We start from the raw sequence: 26,165 nt of genomic DNA, 5'->3' as shown, positions 1-26,165 counted from the left end.
TAGGGTGTAGGCTATGGACTGATTGGTTTGTATATAAAAGCCATGCTCATAGAGTAGTAGTGTGTTATTTCTAGGAATTAAATATCTCTGGGAGGGACAGTCTTTTCAGGATTGAAGTCCATAATGCTAGAGCATCAAGAATATAGAAAATAAGAAAATGTAGCTAATACAATTAAGGTTTACCATAGCATCAGATATAGAAAGTACTTGGAGATTTATAAGACTTGTAAGATGTATCCATGGAAAACTACAACACTGCAGACAAAAATTAAATAAGATCTAAATAAGATAATAGAACACTCAATATGTCCTTCTAAAATTGCTCTATAGATTAAATGCCATCCCAATCAAAATCCCAGTAGTTTTTTTCTTATCATAGAAATTGACAACTGGATCTATAATTGATATGGAAATGTAAAAGCCCAAAGATGGCCAAAATATCTATGAAATATTAATAGAAGGCCAAGTAGTACACGACCTTGATTTCAACACTTATTATAGAAACACATTTGTCAACACATGAAAGTATTAGGATAAATACAAATACATAAATAGAATAGAAAGTACAGAAAGAAACATATACATAAATAATTGATAAAGGTACAAAAGCAACCCAGTTAAGAAAGATCTTTTAAATTAATGTTGCTGAAACAACTGGGTATCAATCATATCTTTAAAAAAAACTTACAGAAATTAAATGAATATGATCATAAATAGAAAACCTAAACGGTAAAAGTTTCAGAAGGAAACACATAAAATATTGTATCTTTAAATTAGGCATACATTTCTTTCAATAACACCAAAAGAACAATCATTACAAGAACAAATAGACACATTCAACTTTAAAATTGAAAATGTTTTCTTTGGAAAACCAAATCAAATAAAGTAAATTAAAAGACACAGAATAGAACATATATGCATATATTTCTAATATAAAGTTTTTATTGAGATTACTGAAGGTGAAAACCATGAGAGAAGGTTCTGTGTATGAAAACTACATTTCAATGTTATAAAATAAATATTTCCACACAAAAATATGCATCTATCCCACTTTTTTGAAAACCAAGCTATTTGGTAACATAAGATTTACTTACAATTAAGGATTCATCTTCTCACAAGTTAGGAAGGACAGCCCTCTCAGTGGCAGCAATAAGTGGCAAGTAATGAAGATAATTTTCATCTGACATAGCAGACTTGGCCAAGTCAAAAAACCACAAATCTGGACTACAAAGGCTACATTCTCTCAAATACTGCTTTCCTGCCTATGTAGCAATCATCTCAAAAACAGTCTAGAAAAGTTATGCAAGTTCACAAAATCTTAGATTATTCATGATGACAGTGACAGTGGCCACAGGAAAAACAAAGGCCTGCAGTACTGAGAATTGCTATACACTCCCAAACCATGAGCCATAGTAACATGGACATTTTTGGATGCACCTATAAATGGGACACATTCACTGTTCTTGGCTGCAATTTTCTACACAATTTATCATACCTTAGGTCTCTGGGCTAATTATTGTTCTTGTGTGGCCGTAGCAGGTTGTACAACCAGTGACCTGCCTACCAAATTCTGCCCTTCAGTGAACACAGCTATGCTGAAGGACCTTGGAAACAGCTTTCCATGACCAATGCTAGGAAATATGAGGCATCACTGGGATCAAAGGTACAATTCATGCAGATAGATCCCAGTACTTGAGTGTCAGAAAGGCCTCTTCTCAAGGCGACCTCTGGACCTACAAATAAATCTGGCAACCACATCACATAATATACCTCTGCTGTCTTTCTTAGGAGACCTTGGAAAACAATGAAAATTAAGATAAACAGAACTAAGAACTATTTTTTTTTTTTTTTTTTGAGACAGAGTCTCGCTTTGTTACCCAGGCTACAGTGAGTGCCGTGGCGTCAGCCTAGCTCACAACAACCTCAAACTCCTGGGCTCAAGTGATCCTTCTTCTTCAGCCTTCCGAGTAGCTGGGACTACAGGCATGTGCCACCATGCCCGGCTAATTTTTTGAATATATATATTTTTAGTTGGTCAATTAATTTCTATTTTTAGCAGAGATGGGGTCTTGCTCAGGCTGGTTTCGAACTCCTGACCTCGAGCAATCCGCCTGCCTCAGCCTCCCAGAGTCCTAGGAATACAGGCATGAGCCACCACACCTGGCCAGAACTAAGAACTATTCTTTGATATCATCCTGTGCCCTTGGGGGGCACATAAAGTCGTAGTTCCCACAAAAGCTCTTTACCCTTCATACTGGTAGAACATGATTCTGTTCTAAACCCAGAACATGATTCTGTTCTAAACCCAAGCCACACAGTACACACAGCCTCCAAGATTAAAGGTGGTCTAAACAATAAGGTCTTTAGCACAAACATCAGCAAACGGTAAGATGTGCCATTTTCCTCCTTGGTGGAGTAGGGGAATCTCTACCATGGCACTCACATTAAAAAATGATATCCACAAAGAAGGTAAACCTCCCTAGGCTACCAGAACCCAAATAACTCTTCTTGGTCAAAGATAGGTCCTATCTATGCCTTAAAACAATCCAGCAGGTTGGAAGAAGACCCCCAATAGGCTCATATTATTCACAATTCCCTTCAGAATTTGGTGAGCACAAAAGTCTGCATGCCTTCAGCACATGTGAGTGACTGATAGGCACTGTGGGGATATGCCGCATTGTAGTGTATGCTGCAATGCCAGACAGATAAGAAAGCCAAAGTCCAGAAAGATTCCCAAGTACTTGGACCTCAAAGTGAATCATCCAACTGGTGATCTTCAGATGTATGAGGTTCATTTGTCTGATGGATGCCTTGAAAAATCTGCTCTCTGGTGTTTTGGTGAACAAGGTAATCATACATCCCATCAACGGCTAGGGCCTTTCTGCTGTATGAACTTTCTGATGCCTGATGAGGGAATACCTTTTGTTGAAAGCTTTCCCACATTTGCTGCACTCATATGGCTTTTCTCCAGTGTGGATTCTCTGATGCTCTACAAGTTTATTTTTGTAGATGAAGGACTTCTCACATGCAGTGCATTTATAAGGCCTGTCTCCAGTGTGAACTTTCTGGTGTTGAATGAGGCTGGTATAGTGTTTAAAGCACTTTCCACATTCACTACACTCACAGGGCTTTTCTCCAGTGTGAACTTTCTGGTGCTCAAGCAGTCTTTTTTTGTGGCTGAAGGCTTTCCCACATTCACTGCACTCATAAAGTTCTTTAATGTGGATTCTTTGGTGTTGAAAAAGCTTACGCTCAAGGTAGAAGCCTTTCCTGCATTCATTACATTCATAAGGCTTTTCTCTAGTATGGATTTTGTGGTGCTTAAGAAGTGTTTGTTTGGAGATGAAGGCTTTCCCACATTCACTGCATTTATAAGCCCTTTCTCCAGTGTGAATTCTCTGGTGTCGCATGTAGTCAGAGGATCGAATAAAGGATTTTCCACATTTGACGCACACATAAAGCTTTTCTCCAGTGTGGATCCTCTGGTGCTCAAGAAGTCTTCTTTTATGGATGAAGGCTTTCTCACATTCACTGCACTCATAAGGCCTTTCTCCAGTGTGGATTCTCTGGTGATCAAGAAGTGACTGTTTGTAAATGAAAGATTTCCCACATTCACTGCACACGTAAGTCCTTTCTCCAGTGTGAATTCTCTGGTGTCTAATGTGGTCAGAGGATCGAATAAAGGATTTCCCACATTCTATGCACATGTAAGGCCTTTCTCCACTGTGGATTCTCTGCTGATGGCCAACAAATGTTTGTTTGTGGCGGAATGATTTCCCACATACACTGCACACATAAGGCTTTTCTCCATTGTGGGTTCTCTGGTGCTCAATAAGTGAGTATTTGGAGCTTAAGGATTTCCCACATTCGATGCACACATAAGACTTTTCTCCAGTGTGAATTCTCTGCTGGTGTCCAACGAGCGTTTGCTTATGGAGGAATGATTTCCCACATACATTGCACACATAAGGCTTTTGTCCATTATGGGTTCTATGATGCCGAACAAGTGAGTATTTACAGTTCCAGGATTTCCCACATTCACTACATTTATAAGCTTTTTCTCCAGTGTGAACTCTCTGATGCTCAACGGCATGAACCTTCTCCTTGAAAACTTGCTCACATTTGCTACATTTGTAATGCCTTTGCTGAGTGTGAAAGGTCTCCCTGCTTCTATGTGGATACTCTCCACTGTGGGTATTCTGGTGCTGGAGAAGGCACTGGGTGACTAGGAAATCCTTCTTAACATCTTTGCATTTAAAAAGGTTGCCCAACACAGGGATTTTGCAGCTATTTACAAGCAAGGTCCTGTTGTCTTTCATTCTGACATATTTATCTCCACTGTGCTGGTTTTGGTTCTGGTGTAGATTCAAATCGAATGAAAAGTGTTTCCCACATGCCACACAAGTGTACAATTTCTGCCCAGGAAGTGCTCCCTGGTGCTCAGCCAGGTAAAATATATTTTTCATGACCAAGATACACATCTCACAGGAATGAGCATTTGAGATGGAAGGACCTGGCTTTGGAGAACTGGCCTGTGACACACCTTCTGTGGAAGCAGTCTGCTCGGGGGGGGCCTCCTCAGCCTCTACTCCATGCCAACAACCTGAAAGCACAAAAATGTGAGTGAAGTGTACGCAGACTTTGTTGTAAGGGAACAGTCCCATTACAAATACCTGTATGACACAGGCAAGGATGAGTCCATGGATTTGTTTTCAGGACAAGGGGGCTGGGGGCCTGGCCAAAGAGGAAAATATTTACAACACTGGGACTCTAAAAGTTACTAAGTTAAAAGTTCTCCATAAGCTAGGAAGCGTCTGTGCATACACATCTGATGATACATTAAGTGTGAGCTAATGTTGGAGAATAGTGCAGAAGGAGAGAAACTGGAGAGATGTGGGGGACAGAGAGGTAGGGAACAGCCAGGGTGCAGAAGTCACAGTAAAAATGACAAGTGGGCAAAATGTCAAGTAGGCAAAGGAAAGACAGAAATGAGGTATGGCATGAGCCTTGGCACCAAGATAGTGGTGAGCACAGGACATTTTCCTGGTATGATTTGATCTTAGTCCTGAGACCCTGCCCTCCCACTGTTCCACCTCACAAGGCCCTGGACCCTGTTAACTCCTTTTGCTATGGCTGGAGACTTTTCCACCTTGTCAGGAACACAGGGCTCTCTTCTGCTCCCAGCTCAGGTAGGGAGACTATCTGGGACCTGAAAAGTAGCTGTCCTAAAAGGAAAGCAGGTAGTTGATTAAAGAAAGAACACTGGCCCTGAGTGTCCCAATCCATAACAGACTCCTAGAGAAAAATTTATTACAAAAAGAACCTTGAGGAAATATCTTGCTGTCATAACCTAGTGTTCCCATGTAAGTACCTGTTAATTCCTGAGACAAGCAGGTCCCAAGAAACTTCTACTAAAGGCAAGGAGAGGACATGTGACACAGGTTCTGCCTGCCACAGACCTGAACCTTAGCAATGCAAGGCAAAGCTAGGTGGTGTTGGCCAAGCAGGCTGCAAGCCTCTGAACCCAAACCCTTAACTAAAAATAAAACGCTTTGGGACAACAGATGTTGAGGCTGCAAAAAGGCAAGGCCTGGTAAACACAGCACATAAGCCAGGAAATGAAGGGAGCAGGGCCTGTGGTCCAACTCTGGGAAAGACAGGGTGACTCCTGGAAAAAGGGGAAAAGCAGACGCCAGCATAGGTCGATGGTGTGGTTTTGAGGAATCTTACCCACTGAGGCCAAAAGTGCAAAGTTCTCCAGCATTACGTCGTGATACAGGCACCTCTGAGCTTCATCAAGGATCTGCCACTCCTCCTGGGAGAAGTACACCACAATATCCTCAAAGGTCACATGGCCCTGTCATGATAGGGGCAGTTGAGTTCATGAGCAGACTCAATCTCCAGGACCCCTAGTGAATCCTTCTTCCTCCCCAGCTCCCCAATTCAGGAGACACCAGTTCCTCATGGTATTGCTACCTGACATCTCCTCATGTCCCACTGATCGCTGTCTCCAGCCACCACTGCTACATGGGGCCGGAGATAGTGCTAAGTTAGCTCTGGGCCTGGCTTATAGAATCTCACCCAGGTTCATGCTAACAAGTAGCCCTGGAGACCCAGATCACACCACATACACACAAACTTGTGCTCACCCTCCTGGCTTCAACTCTTGAGCACAAGGACCCTGAGTACATCTACTCACCACTCACACATCACTTGGAACAACAGCTCCCTGACATCTCCAGACCATGACTCTCAAACCCTTAGCACCACTGCTACTCCTTGAATCTATGCTGCAGGCTTCCACACATGGCACTCGGCTTAAGGGACTCAGGCAGTACTTGCCAGGTGAAACCAGGTCCCAGCACTACACCACACCTCGGTTGTACCCAAGCCAGAGGCAGTCCCAGCACTGTTATGAAGAACTCCCCACGTGGCCTAGCCCCTTGTTCTAATTTCTGCCACCCAAACCTTGTGAAACTAAGGGAGCCTAATCCTCCTTCTCCTTCAGTGCCACCCATGCTGTACCCACATCAGGCACATCTTTCCTCTTCCCACCTATGAGCAATCAAAACCCTATCCCCAGTTGCTCCCACCACAGGATAAATGACTTTCCCAGTTGATCTCATTAGCTCCTAATCTGTCATCCTGTCTGGAACTCCCCAGACCCCACCAAGAGTTATCACAAAAGTCTAAGCCAGCAGAGGAGATAAAGCACCAGCCTTGGCTTCACTGTCATTTGACCTCCATTCCATTACTGCTTTGCCTCTGAATGAATCTCTTAACTCTTCCCCATTTAAAGCCTGTGCCACCAGTTGGACACATCCCCTTCCCTACCAATGCCACTCCTGAACAACATGGTCACTGCTCTCCCTAATCTGTCTTAGTGATGATCCCTACCTCTCTCCAGGTGATCATGCAAGAGATCAAGTCATTGGAGAATACCCTCCTCATCTTTCCCTGCAGATGGCATTGCCACCATGGCCTGAAGAGTCCCCCTCTTAAATCTGTCATGATCTGTGTGTCAGCCTCCAACTGGTGGGTAGTTTTCACCTGAATCCATTCCCTCAATTCCCAATGTCTGTCTCTTGCTGTGGACTTGACACCTCCACTCAGAGGTCCCAATATGAGACTCCATGTCATAAAAACTAACTCCTGGACTTCTGGTTTCCTCTTCTGCATGTAAAGAGTTTGGAAGTTGCCGCTCCCTCATAACAGCAAATAAATAGTTGAACAGACTGAAAAATGAACAACTCTTCTAGGATCTATAAGAGAGGTAAGGACACAGGGCAAATTGCTACCCCCCAAGATTGGAAAAAGACAAGTGAATACAAGGAGTCAAGGCTTACAGAAACAGAGACTCACGAAAGAAAACCACCATGGGAACCAGTGCCAGGTTAGGAAAACATGAACTATAATTCATAAATTGCTGGAGGCTCAGTGTGGATAATTTGAGAACTAAAAACTCCAGAGAGACTCAATGGAAAGGGGAGCCCCACAATCTTGTGATATTTTCCTCTAGGAAATCGACTAGGTTCTCATGGTAAATATCAGAAAAAATCCCCTTGTGCTTCTAGCAGAGGGAGTGGAAAATTAACCATTTAAAAATACGCCATAGCACTCTGTTCTTCTAAATAAAGCCTGCTCTCAGGCCTATTTATAGCAGTTCCTTTTACCAGGTACATCATGTCCAGCTATCAAGAAAACATAACAAAGCATACCAAAAGGCAAAAACCATAATTTTATTAGTTGTAAAAGTATATTGCAGGCCGGGCGCTGTGGCTCACGCCTGTAATCCTAGCTCTTGGGAGGCCGAGGCGGGCGGATTGCTCAAGGTCAGGAGTTCAAAACCAGCCTGAGCAAGAGCGAGACCCCGTCTCTACTATAAATAGAAAGAAATTAATTGGCCAACTGATATATATATAAAAAATTAGCCGGGCATGGTGGCGCATGCCTGTAGTCCCAGCTACCCGGGAGGCTGAGGCAGAAGGATCACTGGAGCCCAGGAGTTTGAGGTTGCTGTGAGCTAGGCTGACGCCACGGCACTCACTCTAGCCTGGGCAACAAAGTGAGACTCTGTCTCAAAAAAAAAAAAAAAAAAAAAAAAAAAAAGTATATTGCAAACTACAGGGCAACTATTTAAAAAAAGTGTAACTTGGCCGGGCGCGGTGGCTCACGCCTGTAATCCTAGCTCTCTGGGAGGCCGAGGCGGGCGGATCGCTCGAGGTCGGGAGTTCGAAACCAGCCTGAGCAAGAGCGAGACCCCGTCTCTACTATAAAGAGAAAGAAACTAATTGGCCAACTAATATATATAGAAAAAATTAGCCGGGCATGGTGGCTCATGCCTGTAGTCCCAGCTACTTGGGAGGCTGAGACAGAAGGATCGCTTGAGCCCAGGAGTTTGAGGTTGCTGTGAGCTAGGCTGACGCCACGGCACTCACTCTAGCCTAGGCAACAAAGCAAGACTCTGTCTCAAAAAAAAAAAAAAAAAAAAGTGTAACTTATAAGCTAAGGAAAGAGAGAAAATGGGAATACATAAAATTCTCAATTAAAACTGCCAAAGGGAGAAAAAGAATGGAAGACAAAAATAGGAACAAAGAGTATGGGCAACAAATAAAAAACAGTAACAAATACAGTAGATGCCAATCCAACTTATCAACAATCACTTGAACATCAATAGTCTAAAATGTACCAATACAAAGAGATGGTCAGAGTAGATCAATAAACAAGACACAAATACATGCTGCCTACAAAAACAACAACAACAAAAAACCCCACAAAAATAGTTAAATATAAAGATACATATAGATTAGAAATAAATGGATGAATAAAAACATACCATGGTGACATGGTAATCAAAAGAAAGCAGGAATAGCTATGTAATTTCAGACAGACTTAAAAGCAAGGAAAGTTATCACACATTTTTAAAAAAAGGGCATTACATAATGATAAAGAGGTCAAGTTTCCAAAAAGACACAACAATCCTTAACACATATTTGCCTAATAACAAAGCATCAAACTATGTAAAGCAAAAAGTGATAGAACTTTAAGGAGACATAGATGAATCTGCTATCCTAGTTGGAGAATTCAACATTCTTCTGTTATTCACAGATCCAGCAGTCAGAAAATCAATTAAGGACATAGCTGAATTCAACAACATCATCAATCAACTAGAAAAAAATTGACATCTTGAAACTACTCCGTTCAATAACAGCAGAGAGGACACGTTCTTCTCAAGCTCACACAGAACCTTTACCCAGACAGACCACATTCTGGGCCTGTTTTGTAAATGGTTAAAGCTTCTTATTTTCCTGATGTCTCAAAAGCCCCATCAATATACTGTGAGCACCGCACCTAGGTGACCAGGTGTACCAGTGTGATAGCACATGTCCCTGTCACAACCTCCCCTTCCTGCCCTCCCATGACCAAATGACATTCAAGCATACTAGGAAGATCCTCTCCTTTTGCTTGTGCACTCCATCCTGACCCCCAGTAAAGGCATCTGCCCATGGGTCTTCACTCTCATTCCCTGGGAGTTCCTCTCATGGTCCCTGCATGGCATCATGCCATACCTCCTTCTTCTAAGACCTATGAGTTGTAACAAGTCCTTTAATTGCATATGCCTCTCAGAGTGTAATTTCTATGGCAGTGTTGGAATAATCCCTAAAGAACCCACAAAGGGTACTATAAAACACATCTTAATAAATTTAACAGAATAGAAATTGTGTAACGTCTCCTTTCAGATTATGATGAAATTAACTAGAAAGCCATAACAGAAATACAGCTGTAACATCCCAAAATAGTTGGAGATTAAACATTTCTAAATAAGGATCAAAGAAATATTTGATAGAAATTTCCAAATATTTTGAGCTAAATGAAAATAAAAACACAACTTATTAAAATTTGTGGGATGCAGTGAAAGCAGCACTTAGAGGGAAATATACAGCATAGAATACATATACAGTAGCCCTTCCCCTTTTCTGCAGTTTTGCTTTCCAGTTTTAGTTACCTGTGGTCAACTGTGGTCTGAAAATATTAAATGGGAAATTCCAGAAATAAACAATTCCTAAGTTTTAAATTATGTGCTGTTCTGAGTAGTGTGATAAAATCTCACACTGTCCCACACAAGATGCGAACCATCCCTTTGTCCAGCATATCTATATGGCATATACTACGTGCCTGTCAGTCACTTAGTAGTCATCTTGGTTATCAGGTCGACTGTCTCAATATTCCAGTGCTTGTGTTCAAGTAATTCCTATTTTACTTAATAATAGCCCCAAGGCACCCTGACAATTCACACATGCCAAAGAGAAGCTGTAAAGTGCTTCCTTTAAGTGAAAAGGTGAAAGTACTCAATTTAATAAGGAAAGAAAAAAATCATATGTTGAGTTGACTAATATCTATGGAAAGAACAAACCTTTTTTTTTTGACACAGAGTCTCACCCTGTTGCCTGGGCTAGAGTGCCATGGCATCAGCCTAGCTCACAGCAACCTCAAATTCCTGGCTCAGGCGATCCTCCTGCCTCAGCCTCCTGAGTAGCTGTGACTACAGGCATGCGCCACCCACCATACCCGGCTAATTTTTTCTATATATTTTTAGTTGGCCAATTAATTTCATTCTATTTTTAGTAGAGACAGGGTCTCGTTCTTGCTCAGGCTGGTCTCGAACTCCTGACCTTGACTGATCCACCCACCTCGGCCTCCCAGAGTGCTAAGATTACAGGTGTGAGCCACCCCACCTGGCCAAGAACAAATCTTTTATCTGTGAAACTGTGAAGAAAGAAAAAGAAATTTTTGTGAATTTTGCTGTTGCACCTTTAACTGCAGAAGTTTTGGCCATAGTGCATGGTAAGTGTTTATGTAGGGTTTGTTACTACCTGCAGTTTCTTGTAATGTATCTCTTGTGGATAAGGGGTACTACTATATTAGAAAGCAAAAATGCTCTAAAATCAATCTAAACTTGAAAAAACTGGAAGGCTGAGGTAGGAAGATCAATAGAGTCCAGAAAAGTCGGGGTAACATACAAGACCCTGTTTCTATAAAAAATTTTAAAAATTAGCTGGGCATGGTGGTGCGTGCCTGTATGGAGGCTGAGCCAGAGGGATCACTTGAGTGCAGGAGTTCAAGGCTGCAGTAAGCTATGATCATGCCACAGCATTCCAGCCTGGGTAACAAGATGAGACCCTATCAGTCAATAAATCAATATTAACCCTTTGCACTCACTTGCTTTTTTCTTGATTCCTTTATTCTACTCAGGATTTAATTTTTTAAATACCCCAGATTTTACAAAGCGCGGTGGTAGAATAAAAAACTGGGGTTTATTTTCATACAAACTTATTTATTTGGATTTTTTTATATTTCAGATTATTGATACATTCAAAGAGTAATTTTAATCTCTATAATTTTTGCTAACCGTGTCAAGTCACACTCGACATCTGAGTGCAAAGGGTTAATAAATAAAAACTAGAGCAGAAGTCAATGAAATTGAAAACAGGAAATCAATGAAACTAAAAGTTGGTTCTTTGAAAAGAACAATAAGATTGATAAACATCCGTCTAGCTAACTAAGAATAAGAGAGGATAGATTACTAATATCAGAAATGAAAGAGAAGACACCACTACAGGTCCATGCATAGTACAAGGATAATAAAAACACAACTGTCAAAATTTACACAAGATGAAACAGAAATTATACCAATTCTCTACAGTCTCATTCAGAGGACAGAAGCAGAGGAAATACTTCCAAATTTATTCTATCTGGCTAGAATTATCCTAATATCAAAACCAGAAAAAGATATTACACGAAGTATAACTACAGGCCACTCTCTCTCATAAACGTATACGAAGAACTCCTCAACAAAATATTAGCAAATAAAATCCGACAATGTACAAAAAAAAAATTATATATCACAAGCAAGTTGGATTTATCCCAGGTATGCAAGGCTGGTTTGGTATTTGAAGATCAATAAATGTAATCCATTATATCAATAGGCTAAAGAAGAAAAACACACGATCATATCAGTTAATCCATAAAACGCATTTGACAAAATCCAACTCTCATTAATGATCAAAAACCTCAGTAACTAGGAATGGGGGCAACATCTTGAACTTGATAAAACTATCTATTAATACAAAAAACCTACAGACACTATCCTTAATGGAGAGAAACTCAAGGTTATCCCACTAAGATCAGGTAAAAGGCAAAAATGTCCCTTCTCACCACTGGTTTTCAACATCACAATGGAAATCCTAGCTAATGCAATAACACAAGCAAAGAAAATAAAAGGCATACAGATTGGGATGCAAATAATAAAACTGTCTTTATTCATGAATAACATGACTATGTAGAAAATCTGAAGGACCTGACCCAAAACTCCTGGAACTAACAACTAATTATTAGTTATATATATAACTATTAGTTACATAATATAACTTATATAATATAATAATATATATTATTATATATAATATAATATATATTATATAATATAATACAATATAATATATAAGTTATATAACTATAATATAACTTATTAGTTATAACTAGTTATAACTAATAAGTTATAACAGCAAGGTTGAAGGATAAAAAGTTAATATACAAAAATCAAGCATTTTCCTGTATATCAGCAATGAACAAGTGGAATTTGAAATTAAAATACGATGTACCATTTGTATTAGCACCCCTAAAATGAAATACATAGGTATTAATCTAACAAAATATGTATAAGATCTCTCTTAGGGAGAGTATAAATCTCTGATGAAATTTAAAACAAAAAAACTCTAGAACCATTCTCCATTCCAAAAAAAAAAAAAATAAAAAAAAATAAAACAAAAAAACTAAACAACTGAAGAGATACTCTATGGTCCTGGAAAGGAACAATCAATATTGTCAAAACGTCAGTTCCTTCCAATTTGATCTACAGAGTCAATGCAATCCCAATCAGGCCCCCAAGCAAGTTACTTGTGGATAAGGACAAACTGATCTTAAAATTTATACAGACAGGCAAAAGACCTGGAATAGCCAACACAATACTGAAAGTAGAACAACAAAGTTGTAAGACTGACACTATCCAAGACTTATTATAAAGCTACAATAATAAAGGCAGTAAGGAATTGGTAAAAGAATGAACAGATAGATCACTGAAACAGAATAGAGAGCACATAAGTAGACTCACATAAATGTAGTCCACTGATCTTTGACAAAGGAGTAAAGGCAATACAATGGATCAAAGACAGCCTTTTCAATAAATGGTTGAAAATGGAATGACTAGGCACCCACATGCAGAAACAAACAAAACAAAACAACAAGAAATCTAGAACAAAACCTTATATCCCTCACATAAATTAACTGAAAATGAATCACAGACCTAAACATCAAATGCAAAACTACAGAACTACAAGATAGCACAGGAAAAAATATAGATGACCTTGGGTTTGGTGATGATTTTTTTTTTTTTGAGACAGAGTCTCACTTTGTTACCCAGGCTAGAGTGAGTGCCATGGCATCAGCCTAGCTCACAGCAACCTCGAACTCCTGGGCTCAAGCAATCCTGCTGCCTCAGCCTCCCCAGTAGCTGGGACTACAGGCATGCGCCACCATGCCCGGCTAATTTTTTTTTCTATATATATTAGTTGGCCAATTAATTTCTTTCTATTTATAGTACAGACGGGGTCTCGCTCTAGCTCAGGCTGGTTTTGAACTCCTGACCTCGAGCAATCCACCCACCTCGGCCTCCCAGAGTGCTAGGATAACAAGGCGTGAGCCACCGCGCCCGGCCTGGTGATGACTTTTAACATATGTCAAAACCATGATCCATGAAAGAAATAATTAAGTTGGACTTCACTAAAATTAACAACGTCTGCTCTGTGAAAGATACTGTGAAGAGAATAAAAAAAACAAGCCACAGACCAAGAGAAAAAAATGTAAAAGACCTATCTGTTAAAGGAGAGTTATCCAAAGCTACAAAGAATTCTTAAAATTCACCAATAAGGCTGGGCGCGGTGGCTCACGCCTGTAATCCTAGCACTCTGGGAGGCCGAGGCAGGCGGATCCCTCAAGGTCAGGAGTTTCGAAACCAGCCTGAGCAAGAGCGAGACCCTGTCTCTACTAAAAACATAAAGAAATTAACTGGCCAACTAAAAATATATAGAAAAAATTAGCCGGGCATGGTGGCTCATGCCTGTAGTCCCAGCTACTTGGGAAGCTGAGGCAGGAGGATCGCTTGAGCCCAGGAGTTTGAGGTTGCTGTGAGTTAGGCTGATGCCACGGGACTCTAGCCCGGGCAACAAAAAAAACCCCTCACCAATAAGGAAACAACTAACATGATTAAAAAATGGGCCAAAGACATGAACCTTACTAAAAATATACAGATGAGAAAAAGCATACAAAAAAAGATGCCATATCATATGTCATCAGGGAAATATATATTAAAGCAACTAGATACCTCTACATACCCATTCACTGCAGGTGTAAATGCCAAATGGTACAGCCACTTTGAAAGACAGTTTGCTAGTGTCTCATAAAACTAAGTACGCCCTTACCATAATAACATCCAGCAATGGTGCTTTTTGGTATTTACCAAAAGAAGTTAACAATTTATGTCTACACAAAAACCTGGACATGGGCCGGGCGCGGTGGCTCACGCCTGTAATCCTAGCACTTTGGGAGGCCGAGGCGGGCGGATCGCTCAAGGTCAGGAGTTCGAAACCAGCCTGAGCGAGACCCCATCTCTACCAAAATTAGAAAGAAATTAATTGACCAACTAAAAATATATATACAAAAAAATTAGCCGGGCATGGTGGCGCATGCCTGTAGTCCCAGCTACTCGGGAGGCTGAGGCAGTAGGATCGCTGAGCCCAGGAGATTGAGGTTGCTGTGAGCCAGGCTGATGCCACGGCACTCACTCTAGCCTGGGCAACAAAGTGAGACTCTGTCTCAAAAAAAAAAAAAAAAAAAAAACCTGGACATGGATGTTTACAGGAGCTATATTCATATTGCAAAAACTTGGAAGCAACCAAGACGTCCTTTAGTAGGTAACTGGATACATGACTGGTCCATCCAGACAGTGAAACATTATTTAGTGCCAAAAAGAAATAAGCTGTCAAGCCATAAAAAAGACATGAAGGAACCTTAAATGTATACTATTAAGTGAAAGAAGCCAATCTGAAAAAAGCTGACTATTGTATGATTCCAACTATTAACATATGACATTCCAGAAAAGGAAAGAGTACGGAGACAGTAAAAAGATCAGTAGTTGCCAGGGGTTGGGGGTAGGAGGTGGGAAGGATAAACAGGTGGAGTGCAGAGGATTCTCAGAGCAACAGAAATACTCTGTGACATACTATAATGATGGATGCATGTCATTATATATTTGTCCAACCCATATAATATACAACACCAAGAGTGAACCTTAAGGTAAACTATGGATTTTGGATGATTACAATGTACCAATATGGGTTTGTAGGGTCCTCCAGATTCCCTCCACTTTCTTTCTGCATCCTGACCAAAAATCAGAGTACTTTAACCACTCTGGAGGTTTAGGGTAATCCCTTGTGGCACTTCCCCTATGCCATTTTTGGGGTGACTCTAGCCACAAGTTTGGTGGGACAAAACAAAGTTCGTCAATTATAATAAATGCACTACACTCTGGTGGAGATGTTAATAATAAGGAGTATGCATGTGTTGGGGCAGGGACGTCTGAGAAATCTTTGTATTTTCCTCTTAATTTTACTGTTAAACTAAAAGTGTTTTTAAAAAATAGTCTAATAAAAAATTAAAATTAAAAAGAGAAACCTCACTCCTATAGTACTTCTGCTAAATACTCCTAAACTAACCATTCATTTTCCATCTCAATAGATGTCACTTCTGCACTTTCATCTGCTAAGGCCAAACATCTTGAAGTCATACCTGACTTCTCTCTCTCACCATACCCAACAGAAAATTGTCCCTATTTACTAAACAGATTGAGAAATTAACCTCCTCTCCCAACTTGACAGCTACTACTCTGATCCAGCTACCATCAACACTCACCTGAAATGTCAGAGTAGTCTTCTGCTTGCCCCACTATCTGTTACCTACTTTGTCAACAGAGGAGCTTGTTTAGACCTTAGTCGTATCACTTCTCTCCTCTGCCCCAAACCCTCCCACCGCCCTCAGTTGAGGCCTTTGCTCCTCAACATAACCCTCAGGATGGACTCTTATACTTTCTTCTCTGTTCTTAGCAGACACAATGGAGACTTGCAGTTTTCTAAACATCCCCACATTATTCTTACCTCCAAGCTTTTTGACATGCTGGCTCCCATGCTGGAAACCTTTCATCATTTCATCCTATCGGACACAGAAATGCAAGCATCTCCATATAACTTCTGACCCTGATTAAGGATTCTGGGGCTGAGATGACCCCAGGGCCCCAGGACTAAGGACAAAGAGTCCCAGGACACCAATTATCACTTGTATCTTTGTGCCAGGATCATATAGTGTAGGGATCAGGGTTGGTGAGAACCTGGGACTTCTTCCACTTACCTGTGATGGTTCCACAATCCCTTCTGTTGCCATGGTAATCTGTGGGAAGAGATAGGCTATGAGAAAAAGATGATCATGGTGGTGTATACAAAGGCTGAGTCATTCCCGTTTTGTCCCAGAAAAGCGTGACCTCAGGCTGACATATAGCCTCACGTCCGCAGTCCTCAGCACTACCCCTTGACATCGTGTCACACTGGACAAAGACCTGAGACTATCTTCATCTGTAAAGTGGAAACACTTATGACAACCACCTCATAGGGCCATTGTAGGCATCAAACTCATTAGTACATGTCCAATATTAAGACTTAGGTATTACTCCCCATAGGATTAAAATTTCTATAAATGTCTTTACAAATTTGGGTATCTCTTACTGTTATTTAAGACCTTATATGAATACAGTATTTCTTTTCTTTTCTTTTCTTTTTTTTTTTTTTGAGACAGAGTCTCGATTTGTTGCCCAGGCTAGAGTGAGTGCCTTGACATCAGCCTAGCTCACAGCAACCTCAAACTCCTGGGCTCAAGCGATCCTCATGCCTGAGCCTCCCAAGTAGCTGGGACTACAGGCATGCGCCACCATGCCCGGCTAATTTTTTGTATATATTTATTTTTAGTTGGCTAATTAATTTCTTTCCATTTATAGTAGAGATGGGGTCGTGCTCTTGCTCAGGTTGGCTTCGAACTCCTGAACTCGAGTAATCCGCCTGCCTCTGCCTCCCAGAGTGTTAGGATTACAGGCGTGAGCCACCGCGCCCGGCCAATACAGTATTTCATTAAATAATTAGAGGTTTCTGTGATTCTCTTTCTGACACCAAAATATGTAGTGTCTTTTCCAACACCAATTTTCTGATTCTCTGATAACTGGGTGTCCCACAATACAATTCTATTCTGGGTACTAACTACCTGGAGTCACCATCTGAAACAATAGGTTTAAAGGCTTAGTCATACAAAACTGCCCTTACTTCAGATGCCAACATGCAGTCCACTGTAATTCTGTCCAATGTGGCCACAAATTTTGGGGTTGCCATGACCTTAGGTTCCATAATTTACTAGAACCACTCACAAAACTCAGGAAAATACTTTATGTTCACTGGTTTATTACAAAGGATACAACTCAGGAACTGCCAAATGTTAAGAGATGTGTATGGCAAGGTACTGGGAGAAGGGGTGTGGCAAGGTGCTTCCATATCCTCTGTGGATAGATCTCCCTTCCAGCATTTGCAAATTTTCACAACTTGCAAGCTTCCTGAGTCTCACTGTTCAAGATTTTATCTAACCTAATCTCTAGTTCCTTTCTTTTCCCTGAAGGCTGAAAGTTCAAATTCTATAATCACTTGGTCTGTTTTGTGACCAGCTCCACTTTGAGCCTATCTCAAGACCCCACCCTAATTCTTCTCACCCTAAGCCATCTCATAAAACTCAGGTACAGTAGTCTCCCTTATCTGTGGCTTCATTATCTGTAGTTTCAGTTACCTACAGTCAACTGAAGATGCTTAGGAAATTTCACCCCCAAATGTGTCTCCCTGGTATAAACGATACTTTGAATTAAAGGCCCTTCAAGATCAACAGGCATTGGAAGGGACTTCCCCTTTATCTGTATAAACTGGACTGACCCATCAAAAAGAACAATTGATTTTCCTTCCCCTTCCCATTCTCTCAATATATTGAAGGAAAAAATGATTAAGAATGCAACCAGACCTGGCCCAAATCATTTTAAACATAATACCTGTCTCTCAGGTTAATTTAATTTGCAAAAAGAATCATTTACAAGTCAATCTGTTTCTCCCATGCATTCATTCTCCCTAGCAACCATTTATTGATCCTAAACAAAAATACCTATATTTCTCATCTTCCATTCCCCTCTAAAAGGGTGGTATAAAAATATCTGGATCCCTCTGGAATATTGGGTAATCATCTGTGAATCTCCCTGTAAGCATGGTAAACATACTCTTCTTCTCATTAATCTGCCTTAATTGTGAGTTGATCTTTCAGCAAACTTTGGGGGGGAGAAGGGAAGTGCCCCCTCACCCCCACACAACTTTGGTTGAGAAAGATTAAATGAAGAATACCAGAAATAAACAATTCACAAGTTTTAAACTGTGCAGCATTTTAAGGAGTGTGAGGAAATCTTGTGCCATCCAGCTCCATTTCTTCTTCATCATAAGAAGAGTGAGTATAATATAGTAAGATATTCTGAGAGGAAAAGAGATACCACATTCACAAAATTTTTATTATAGTATATTGTTATAATTGTTCTATGTTATTAGTTATTTTCTTAATATGTTACTGTGCCTAATTTATAAAGTGAACTTTATCGTAAGTATGCATGAATAGGAAAAAACAGTATATACAGAGTTCTGTACTATCCAGTTTCAGGCATCCACTGGAGGTCTTGGAACATATCCCCTTGAGGATAAGGGGAGATATGTTCTGAGAAATGCATTGTTAGGCAATTTCATCATTGCGCCAAAATTATAGTGTGTATTTACACAAACCTAGATAGGACAGCCTACTATACAGTTAGGCTATATGCCCGTTGCTTCTAGGCTACAAACATGTACGGCATATTACTGTACTAAATACTGTAGGCAATTTAAACATAATGTTAAATATCTGTGTATCTAAACATAGAAAAGGTAGAATAAAAATATGGTATTATAATCTCATTGGACCACCATAGTATATGCAGTTGATGTTGTTGTGTGGTACATGATTATCAAAAAGGACTTGTAATGAATAACAAAAGACACTTTTCCCTGAGAAAATTACAAAGGTTTTAGGAATTCTTTGCCAGGAATGTATGACAAAAACCAAATATATATATATATATACATATATATATATATTTATTTATTATTATTATTATTATTATTATTATTTATTTTTTTTTTTGAGACAGAGTCTCGCTTTCTTGCCTAGGCTAGAGTGAGTGCCGTGGCATCAGCCTAGCTCACAGCAACCTCAAACTCCTGGGCTCAAGTGATCCTCCTGCCTCAGCCTCCCGAGTAGCTGGGACTACAGGCACAAGCCACCATGCCCGGCTGATTTTTATATATATATATATTAGTTGGCCAATTAATTTCTTTCTATTTTTATGGTAGAGACGGGGTCTCACTCAGGCTGGTTTTGAACTCCTGACCTTGAGAGCAATCCGCCCGCCTCGGCCTCCCAGAGTGCTAGGATTACAGGCGTGAGCCACCGCGCCCGGCCTTATTATTATTATTTTTTAATTTTTATTTTGAGACAGAGTCTCACTTTGTTGCCCAGGCTAGCGTGAGTGCCATGGCATCAGCCTAGCTCAAGCAACCTCAAAATCCTGGGCTAAAGCAATCCTACTGCCTCAGCCTCCCAAGAAGCTGGGACCACAGGCATGCGCCACTATGCCTGTATATATATATATATATATATAATTTTATATACTATATATATAATTTTTTCTATATATATTAGTTGGCCAATTAATTTATTTCTATTTATAGTAGAGACCGGGTCTCGGGCTTGCTCAGGTTGGTTTCGAACTCCTGAGCTCAAACGATCGACCCGCCTGGGCCTCCCAGAGAGCTAGGATTACAGGCATGAGCCACCCCGCCCGCTAAATATATATTTTTTTATTAGAGCACAGAGGCATACTGTCATTTTGACCAATTACTAATTGATAGCATAAATTTATTTGTTAAATCTATACAGTTTAAACTGTATTTTCCTAGGAGAGCAGAGGCCCCTGTGCTGTTTTGGGCCTGGGCTGCTCCATGAATCTGGCTGACCTTTTTCTGGCTTCACAGAGAGTGAACAGTCTGCTGAGTCTTCAGAATGGTGAATCTACATAGCTTCCCACCCTCAGATCCATCCTATGCAGGGGTCCTTATTCCTTACACAGAAAGAATCCCTGGAATTCCCAGGCCCCTCCCATTTGCAGGTGGCCTAGTAAGGCCCACCACCCTGGGCCCCTCCAACCTCCGTCCTCCCTTCCTTCATCTGAGGGCCCATCTCAAAATAAAACCTTAAACTCCTCTAAATTTGAGGCCCAGGCTTGGTTTGAGCTCAAACGATCCGCCCGCCTCAGCCTCCCAGAGAGCTAGGATTACAGGCATGAGCCACTCCGCCCGGCCAAATATATATTTTTTTATTAGAGCACAGAGGCATACTGTCTGTCACCATTTGTACATCACTGTACTAGTCTCCTCCCCTGAATTCCCTACTTGATTCCAGTGCCCATGTAACAGCTGTACTGTGGGGCATTTTTGTGACAATGTCCATATTTCAACGCCTAATCACTCCCTGACATCTGCTCCCTCACCAGATTCCCTTCTCAACTCTTCCAGATATTCAGGTAAAAGACCTTGAGAGCATATTTCATTCCCACTTTTGCTCAAAGGCACAAATGATATAGCAAAAATTCCTGCTGGCTTTACCTTTAAGACCTATCAACACTATTTTTACTATTATTATTATTATTGTAATTTATGTCCCACCCGCCACAGTCTCATCCAGAACCCACCATAATTCTCTTGGATTCTATTGCAGTAGCCTCCTCACTGGTCTCCCTGAGTCCTCCCTCATCATCCCCTCACCCAGTCTGTTCTCCCCTGGACAGCCTTTGAAATATTTTTAAAACCCTCACTCAGATCATGTTCTCCTTTCGTTCACAACCCTCCAAAGCTCCCCAAAGACTCAGACTGAAGACCCTGCTGCTCAGGCTGTCATGGCAGGTGTGATTCTCACATTCTCTGCGGACACGAAAAGAACCCCAGGTTTCCCAGATGGTCGCGGCTCAGGAGCCCCTCCAAACTGCGCACGTGCAGGCCACTTCTGCCCTTCAGCACACTGGCCGTCAGACCAGGAACCCCACCCACGAGCGCCTACCGTTCTGGAGATGGGCGCCTGAAGGCAGCGACCTGAGCAGGCGATCCTCATCCGGGGCTTTACGATTTGGGGGAAGATCCGGGGAACGCACCCCTGACCTGTGGCAGCTTCACCGGCTCGGCCGCCGCCATAGCAGCCCGCGGCGGATCGCGACCGGGAGACGCGCGGAACGAGGGCGGAGATCCGGGAGGGGCGCCGGGGCAGATCGCCCCAGTGACGCTCAGACGCGCTCCTCTCGCCCTTTCCAGCTCGTTACCTGGGCCCCAGCCAGCCACGCGCAGCCGCCAGCCCGGCGGACGCAATCGACTGCCAAGATGACCACCGCAAGGAAGACACCGGAAGCCCCGCCCCGGCGTAGCGCGCACTCGCGGAAGCGCTCCTCTTCTGGGCCTTCATTGGCCCAAGGCGGCAGGACTTTCGGGGCACAGTCTTCTGGGTAATGTTGTTCTCACCACAGCATAGGCATTTAAGTGCATATAAACCAGAAAACATGGCAGGTGTCTCCAGGGTAGAAATGCTTGCAACTGCCAAAAACGTGAAAAATAAACTAAAACCTTCAAAAGAAGAATGTATAAATGCATTTCATTCATACATTCATACCATACAATACTATACAAAGCTGAAAATGGATAACTTGATAAACACGTATAAGGCGCAAAATCACAAACATTATATTGGGCAAATAAAGTAAGGCACATAATAATCCTTATTATATGGTTCCATTTGTACAAGATTTCCAAACAGACAAAACTATACTAGATAAATACATGTCCACCATATAGGTATTAAAACTATCAAGTAAAACAAGGATATGCTTACTTGGACTATGAGAAAATTTCTTAAATTCTGTGGTTTGGATAATTGCATTGGAAGAATGCACGTAAGTCTCCTGGGGTGCTATGAATGTTCCACTTCTTCACCTGGGCAAGAGTAAGATAGATATAACTTTAGAAATAGTTTTTAAACTGGCCACGTACCTTTTGAGCTGTTTTCTCTATGCATATTATATTTCAAAAGTATGGAAGTCCAACATTATCAGGATAAATAAATACAAACATGGGACATATTAAGTGAACACACAAAACAAAATATATAGATTTTAATGCAGATTAAGAAAAGCTGATCTATGTTATGAAAATAAGAAAAAGAAAAATCATATATATTATGTTATATGTGAAGTGAGAAAGAATAAATAATGCCAAATATGACACAAAAGTACAAGGCTTTTTTAGTTATAATAATAATTTAAAGACTAAAATATGTCATAATGGAAAAATAAAATAAATTCATTGCCTATTTAAGCAAAACTTTACAAAAATAATTTTGAAAACTGTAGCCATATAGTGTACAGAATTTTTTTTTTTTTTTTTGAGACAGAGTCTCACTTTGTTGCCCAGGCTAGAGTGAGTGCCGTGGCGTCAGCCTAGCTCACAGCAACCTCAAACTCCTGGCTCAAGCAATCCTCCTGTCTCAGCCTCCCAAGTAGCTGGGACTACAGGCATGTGCCACCATGCCCGGCTTTTTTTTTTTTTTTCTATATGTATTAGTTGGCCAATTAATTTCTTTCTATTTATAGTAGAGACGGGGTCTCGCTCTTGCTCAGGCTGGTTTCGAACTCCTGACCTCGAGCAATCCACCCGCCTCGGCCTCCCAGAGAGCTAGGATTACAGGCGTGAGCCACAGCGCCCGGCCCAGAATTTTTTTAAATGTTGAGAGATATCACATTACTAATTTAGAAATGGAAATCATGTCAATATGTCACAGAACAATAGAGGTCTATTATAAAATGAAAGTCATAAAGCCAGAAGTATTAATTGTGAGAAAACATTCACTTAAAATATACATTATTATAACAATTATTCAAAGAAAAAAAGAATTGTGGTAAATAAATTATTAAAATTTAGATTTTGCACATCTTCTTAAAAATTGGTAAACCAGGCCTGTAATCCTAGCACTCTGGAAGGCCGAGGCGGGCAGATTGCTAGAGGTCAGGAGTTTGAAACCAGCCTGAGCGAGACCCCGTCTCTACTATAAATAGAAAGAAACTAATTGACCAACTAAAAATATATATACAAAAAATTAGCCGAGCATGGTGGCGCATGCCTGTAGTCCCAGCTACTAGGGAGGCTGAGGCAGTAGGATCATTTGAGCCCAGGAGATTGAGGTTGCTGTGAGCTAGGCTGATGCCATGGCACTCACTCTAGCCTGGACAACAAAGTGAGACTCTGTCTCAAAAAAAAAAAAAAAAATTGGTAAACCAGACAAAAATCAGCAGAAATATAGATGACAATAATAAAATCTTCAGAAGATACACTTACATCTTATTCTTACATTGTTGAAAATTTATAAAACCTACATTCACTATACCAAAAATGAATTGACAGTGAAGATAAGTTTTCCAAATTGTCTGTGGCTATGTGAACTTGGAACACATTTTGAGAATGGGGTTCCATGAGAGAATAAGGTCTAAAAACCTATTCAAGTCAACATTGTTTTAATTATCCCAAGGAGGGTATATAACTAGTTCCAGTCTGGAGGAATAGAGGACAAACTAATTCACTGCCAACAATGGATGCCTCAAGACATCTGTGCTTCTTCACTTTTTTAAAATCAAATTCAGTTCACAGAGGGTACAGAGTGGAAATGATGCAAGGACATAGATATGTCAGTTTTCTTTCCTGAATGTTTTCTTGCTAGCTCAAAAGTTGTCAGGGCTGAGGCTGAAAAACCACAAGTATAATAATGATGAAAAACCATATTTCTAGTGTTTGGAAAAAGATCTCCTGTGTTGGGACAAGTTACATCAGAGAAATTCTGATTTACATCAGAGATATTCCCCAATAAAATATTAGCAAACCAAACTCGACAGTACATTTAAAAAAACTTGGTAAAAACTTACTGCAGGAAAGATGTCTCCAGTGTGCCTGCTCACCTCAGATAATCTAGAGACAAAACCATATAAGGTGGCTGGGTTAGCTACTGCGTGACCTTTGCTGTATTTTGTGGCCTAGGGAAGCCTGAATTTAGTGGGATTATTCCTGGTATTGGAGAAGCTTTTCTCCAAGCATTTTTCCTTAGAACAGATTGTTCAAAGGTGATAGTGAGATCATCACAGTGTATGGTCTGCAGTTCAGATTCTCACAGTCTGGGTGGGTTAGAATCATCTGATGAACTGGGCAATTTCCCAGGTGATGTGAATATACATAAAAATTGGGAATTAGTGGCCTAAATATGCATTGTGTAAGATAATGATACCTAGGGATGTAGGGAAATATTAGTTTTCTTGGTGAAAGGCTGTGGAATATTCTTACTCGTTAACATCTTCATGGTTTCTTCACGGATGTATGTGCTGGTTGTTTCCGTTCATGGAGTTATTTTTTTCTTGGGAGTGCAATGTTGAAGTTCCACTTTCAGGACACAGGTTGCCAGAAGTCATCTTTCCCATATAAGTTATGAGTTGACTAATTTACATTTGAAAACTTCTAATTGTATTCAATCCGGCTGCACCTTGGATTAAATCACCATCCTAAAATGAGGCAGGATTTCACCAATATAATAAAGGCAAGTGACTACACACTGCAGGCTGGGTTGTGGGTGTTTATCCATACTGAGCAGTCCTGTTGCTTGGAAAGAAGCCCAGACTTAGAATACAGTTTAGCGTTAATATATTACTGTCTCATTGTCACCACAGATCTGGCAGTTCCGTTTCTTTGTGACATGTGTAAGGGTCTCTCTCAAGGGTAACATAACACTTAAACAGTGTCAGGAAGTAGAGGGCTCTTAGAAACCCAGGTAAAGTGAAAGGAACCACTTCTCATGAGGAGCCACTCAGAGTGACCCACTCCAGCAGTGAATGGATTGAGGCCAAAGCCTGAATCTGACTGCTGGGCTGGGAAGAGAGCTCAGGAGACGCCATGCTGGGGGCTAACTGTTGGGTCAGGAGTAGATGAAGCTTTTTTTTTTTTTTTTTAATTATTTTTTTTATTTTGGTATATTATGGGGGTACAGATTTTAAGGTTTCAATAAATGCCCATTTCCCCCCGTAGATGAAGCTTTAATGGCTGGGTTTATGATCTCTTGGGAAGATGTGGCACAGAAAAAGGGGGAAGTGCCTTGGGACCCAAAAGAAGATGGCAGAGCAGTGCCCTGGTGAGTTCCTGGATACTCACCATGGTGGTAAACACCAGGCACCTGGGCAGGAATCTGAAGCTCCAGCTGATCAGGACTTTTGAGGGCTGGTACTCTGAGACTGAATGGGCGACAAGCTCTAACTTTGGGTGCAAGGGGCACTCATACCCTCGTGCTGCTTTAGAGAAGAGAAGTGGAAGGCTCACATAGGCTGAATGGACAGGGTCCTTGTGTCCTGTAAGTCTGTGGGACAGGAAATAAGTGTCTTATGTATCCCTACCCCCCAGTTTGTTGGCGAGGTGGAGTGCTGAGCAGGCTGTTCCCTGCTGAAGACAGAGACATAGCATGGTATTCCTAGCTCTGCCTCCAAAAGTCCTTGGCTTCCCAGCATCCTGTCCATCCAGTTTGTCTCCTGTTGGTCCCTGCAGCCCATCTGGTAGCATTTTTGCCTGTGCTAGTGGTGCCTCCTGACTCAACTGTCTGAGCTTCCCTGATGGGACCTCCTGCAGCCTACCTGGGCCAGGATCAATCCTATTTGCTGCCCTGGCCTCTGATCTGGGGCAAAAGCAGTTCAGGAGGAATGATACTCTTCAATAAATGGTGCTGGAACAATTGGACGTTTACAGGCAAAAAAAAAAAAAAAAAAATGAACATCAAGA

The 26,165-nt window shown here is 41.1% G+C and overlaps 1 protein-coding gene across 2 annotated transcripts; it reads right to left on the bottom strand.

Annotated features, from left to right (window-relative positions):
* Positions 1-920: 920 nt before the first annotated feature.
* On the bottom strand, positions 921-26,165 carry ZNF549 (zinc finger protein 549). 2 transcript variants are annotated; one of them, XM_075993299.1, is made up of 6 exons: positions 25,548-26,165; positions 24,690-24,904; positions 21,379-22,298; positions 16,519-16,557; positions 5,731-5,857; positions 921-4,603 (listed from the first exon to the last, which is right to left on the bottom strand). In XM_075993299.1, the coding sequence occupies exons 3-6, from the start codon at positions 21,427-21,429 to the stop codon at positions 2,871-2,873; spliced, it is 1,950 nt and encodes a 649-aa protein (XP_075849414.1). In that variant the 5' UTR covers positions 21,430-22,298; positions 24,690-24,904; positions 25,548-26,165; the 3' UTR covers positions 921-2,870. The 2 variants fall into 2 exon arrangements, with proteins under 2 accessions (XP_075849414.1, XP_075849415.1); XM_075993300.1 differs by lacking the exons at positions 5,731-5,857; positions 21,379-22,298; positions 24,690-24,904; positions 25,548-26,165 and having other exon boundaries at positions 16,519-19,329.

The sequence above is a fragment of the Microcebus murinus genome, chromosome 16 (genome assembly GCF_040939455.1).
Source record: "Microcebus murinus isolate Inina chromosome 16, M.murinus_Inina_mat1.0, whole genome shotgun sequence".
Classification (NCBI taxonomy): domain Eukaryota; kingdom Metazoa; phylum Chordata; class Mammalia; order Primates; family Cheirogaleidae; genus Microcebus; species Microcebus murinus.
Note: the sequence above shows the minus strand (reverse complement) of the source record. Positions and strands in the feature narration are given on the sequence as shown.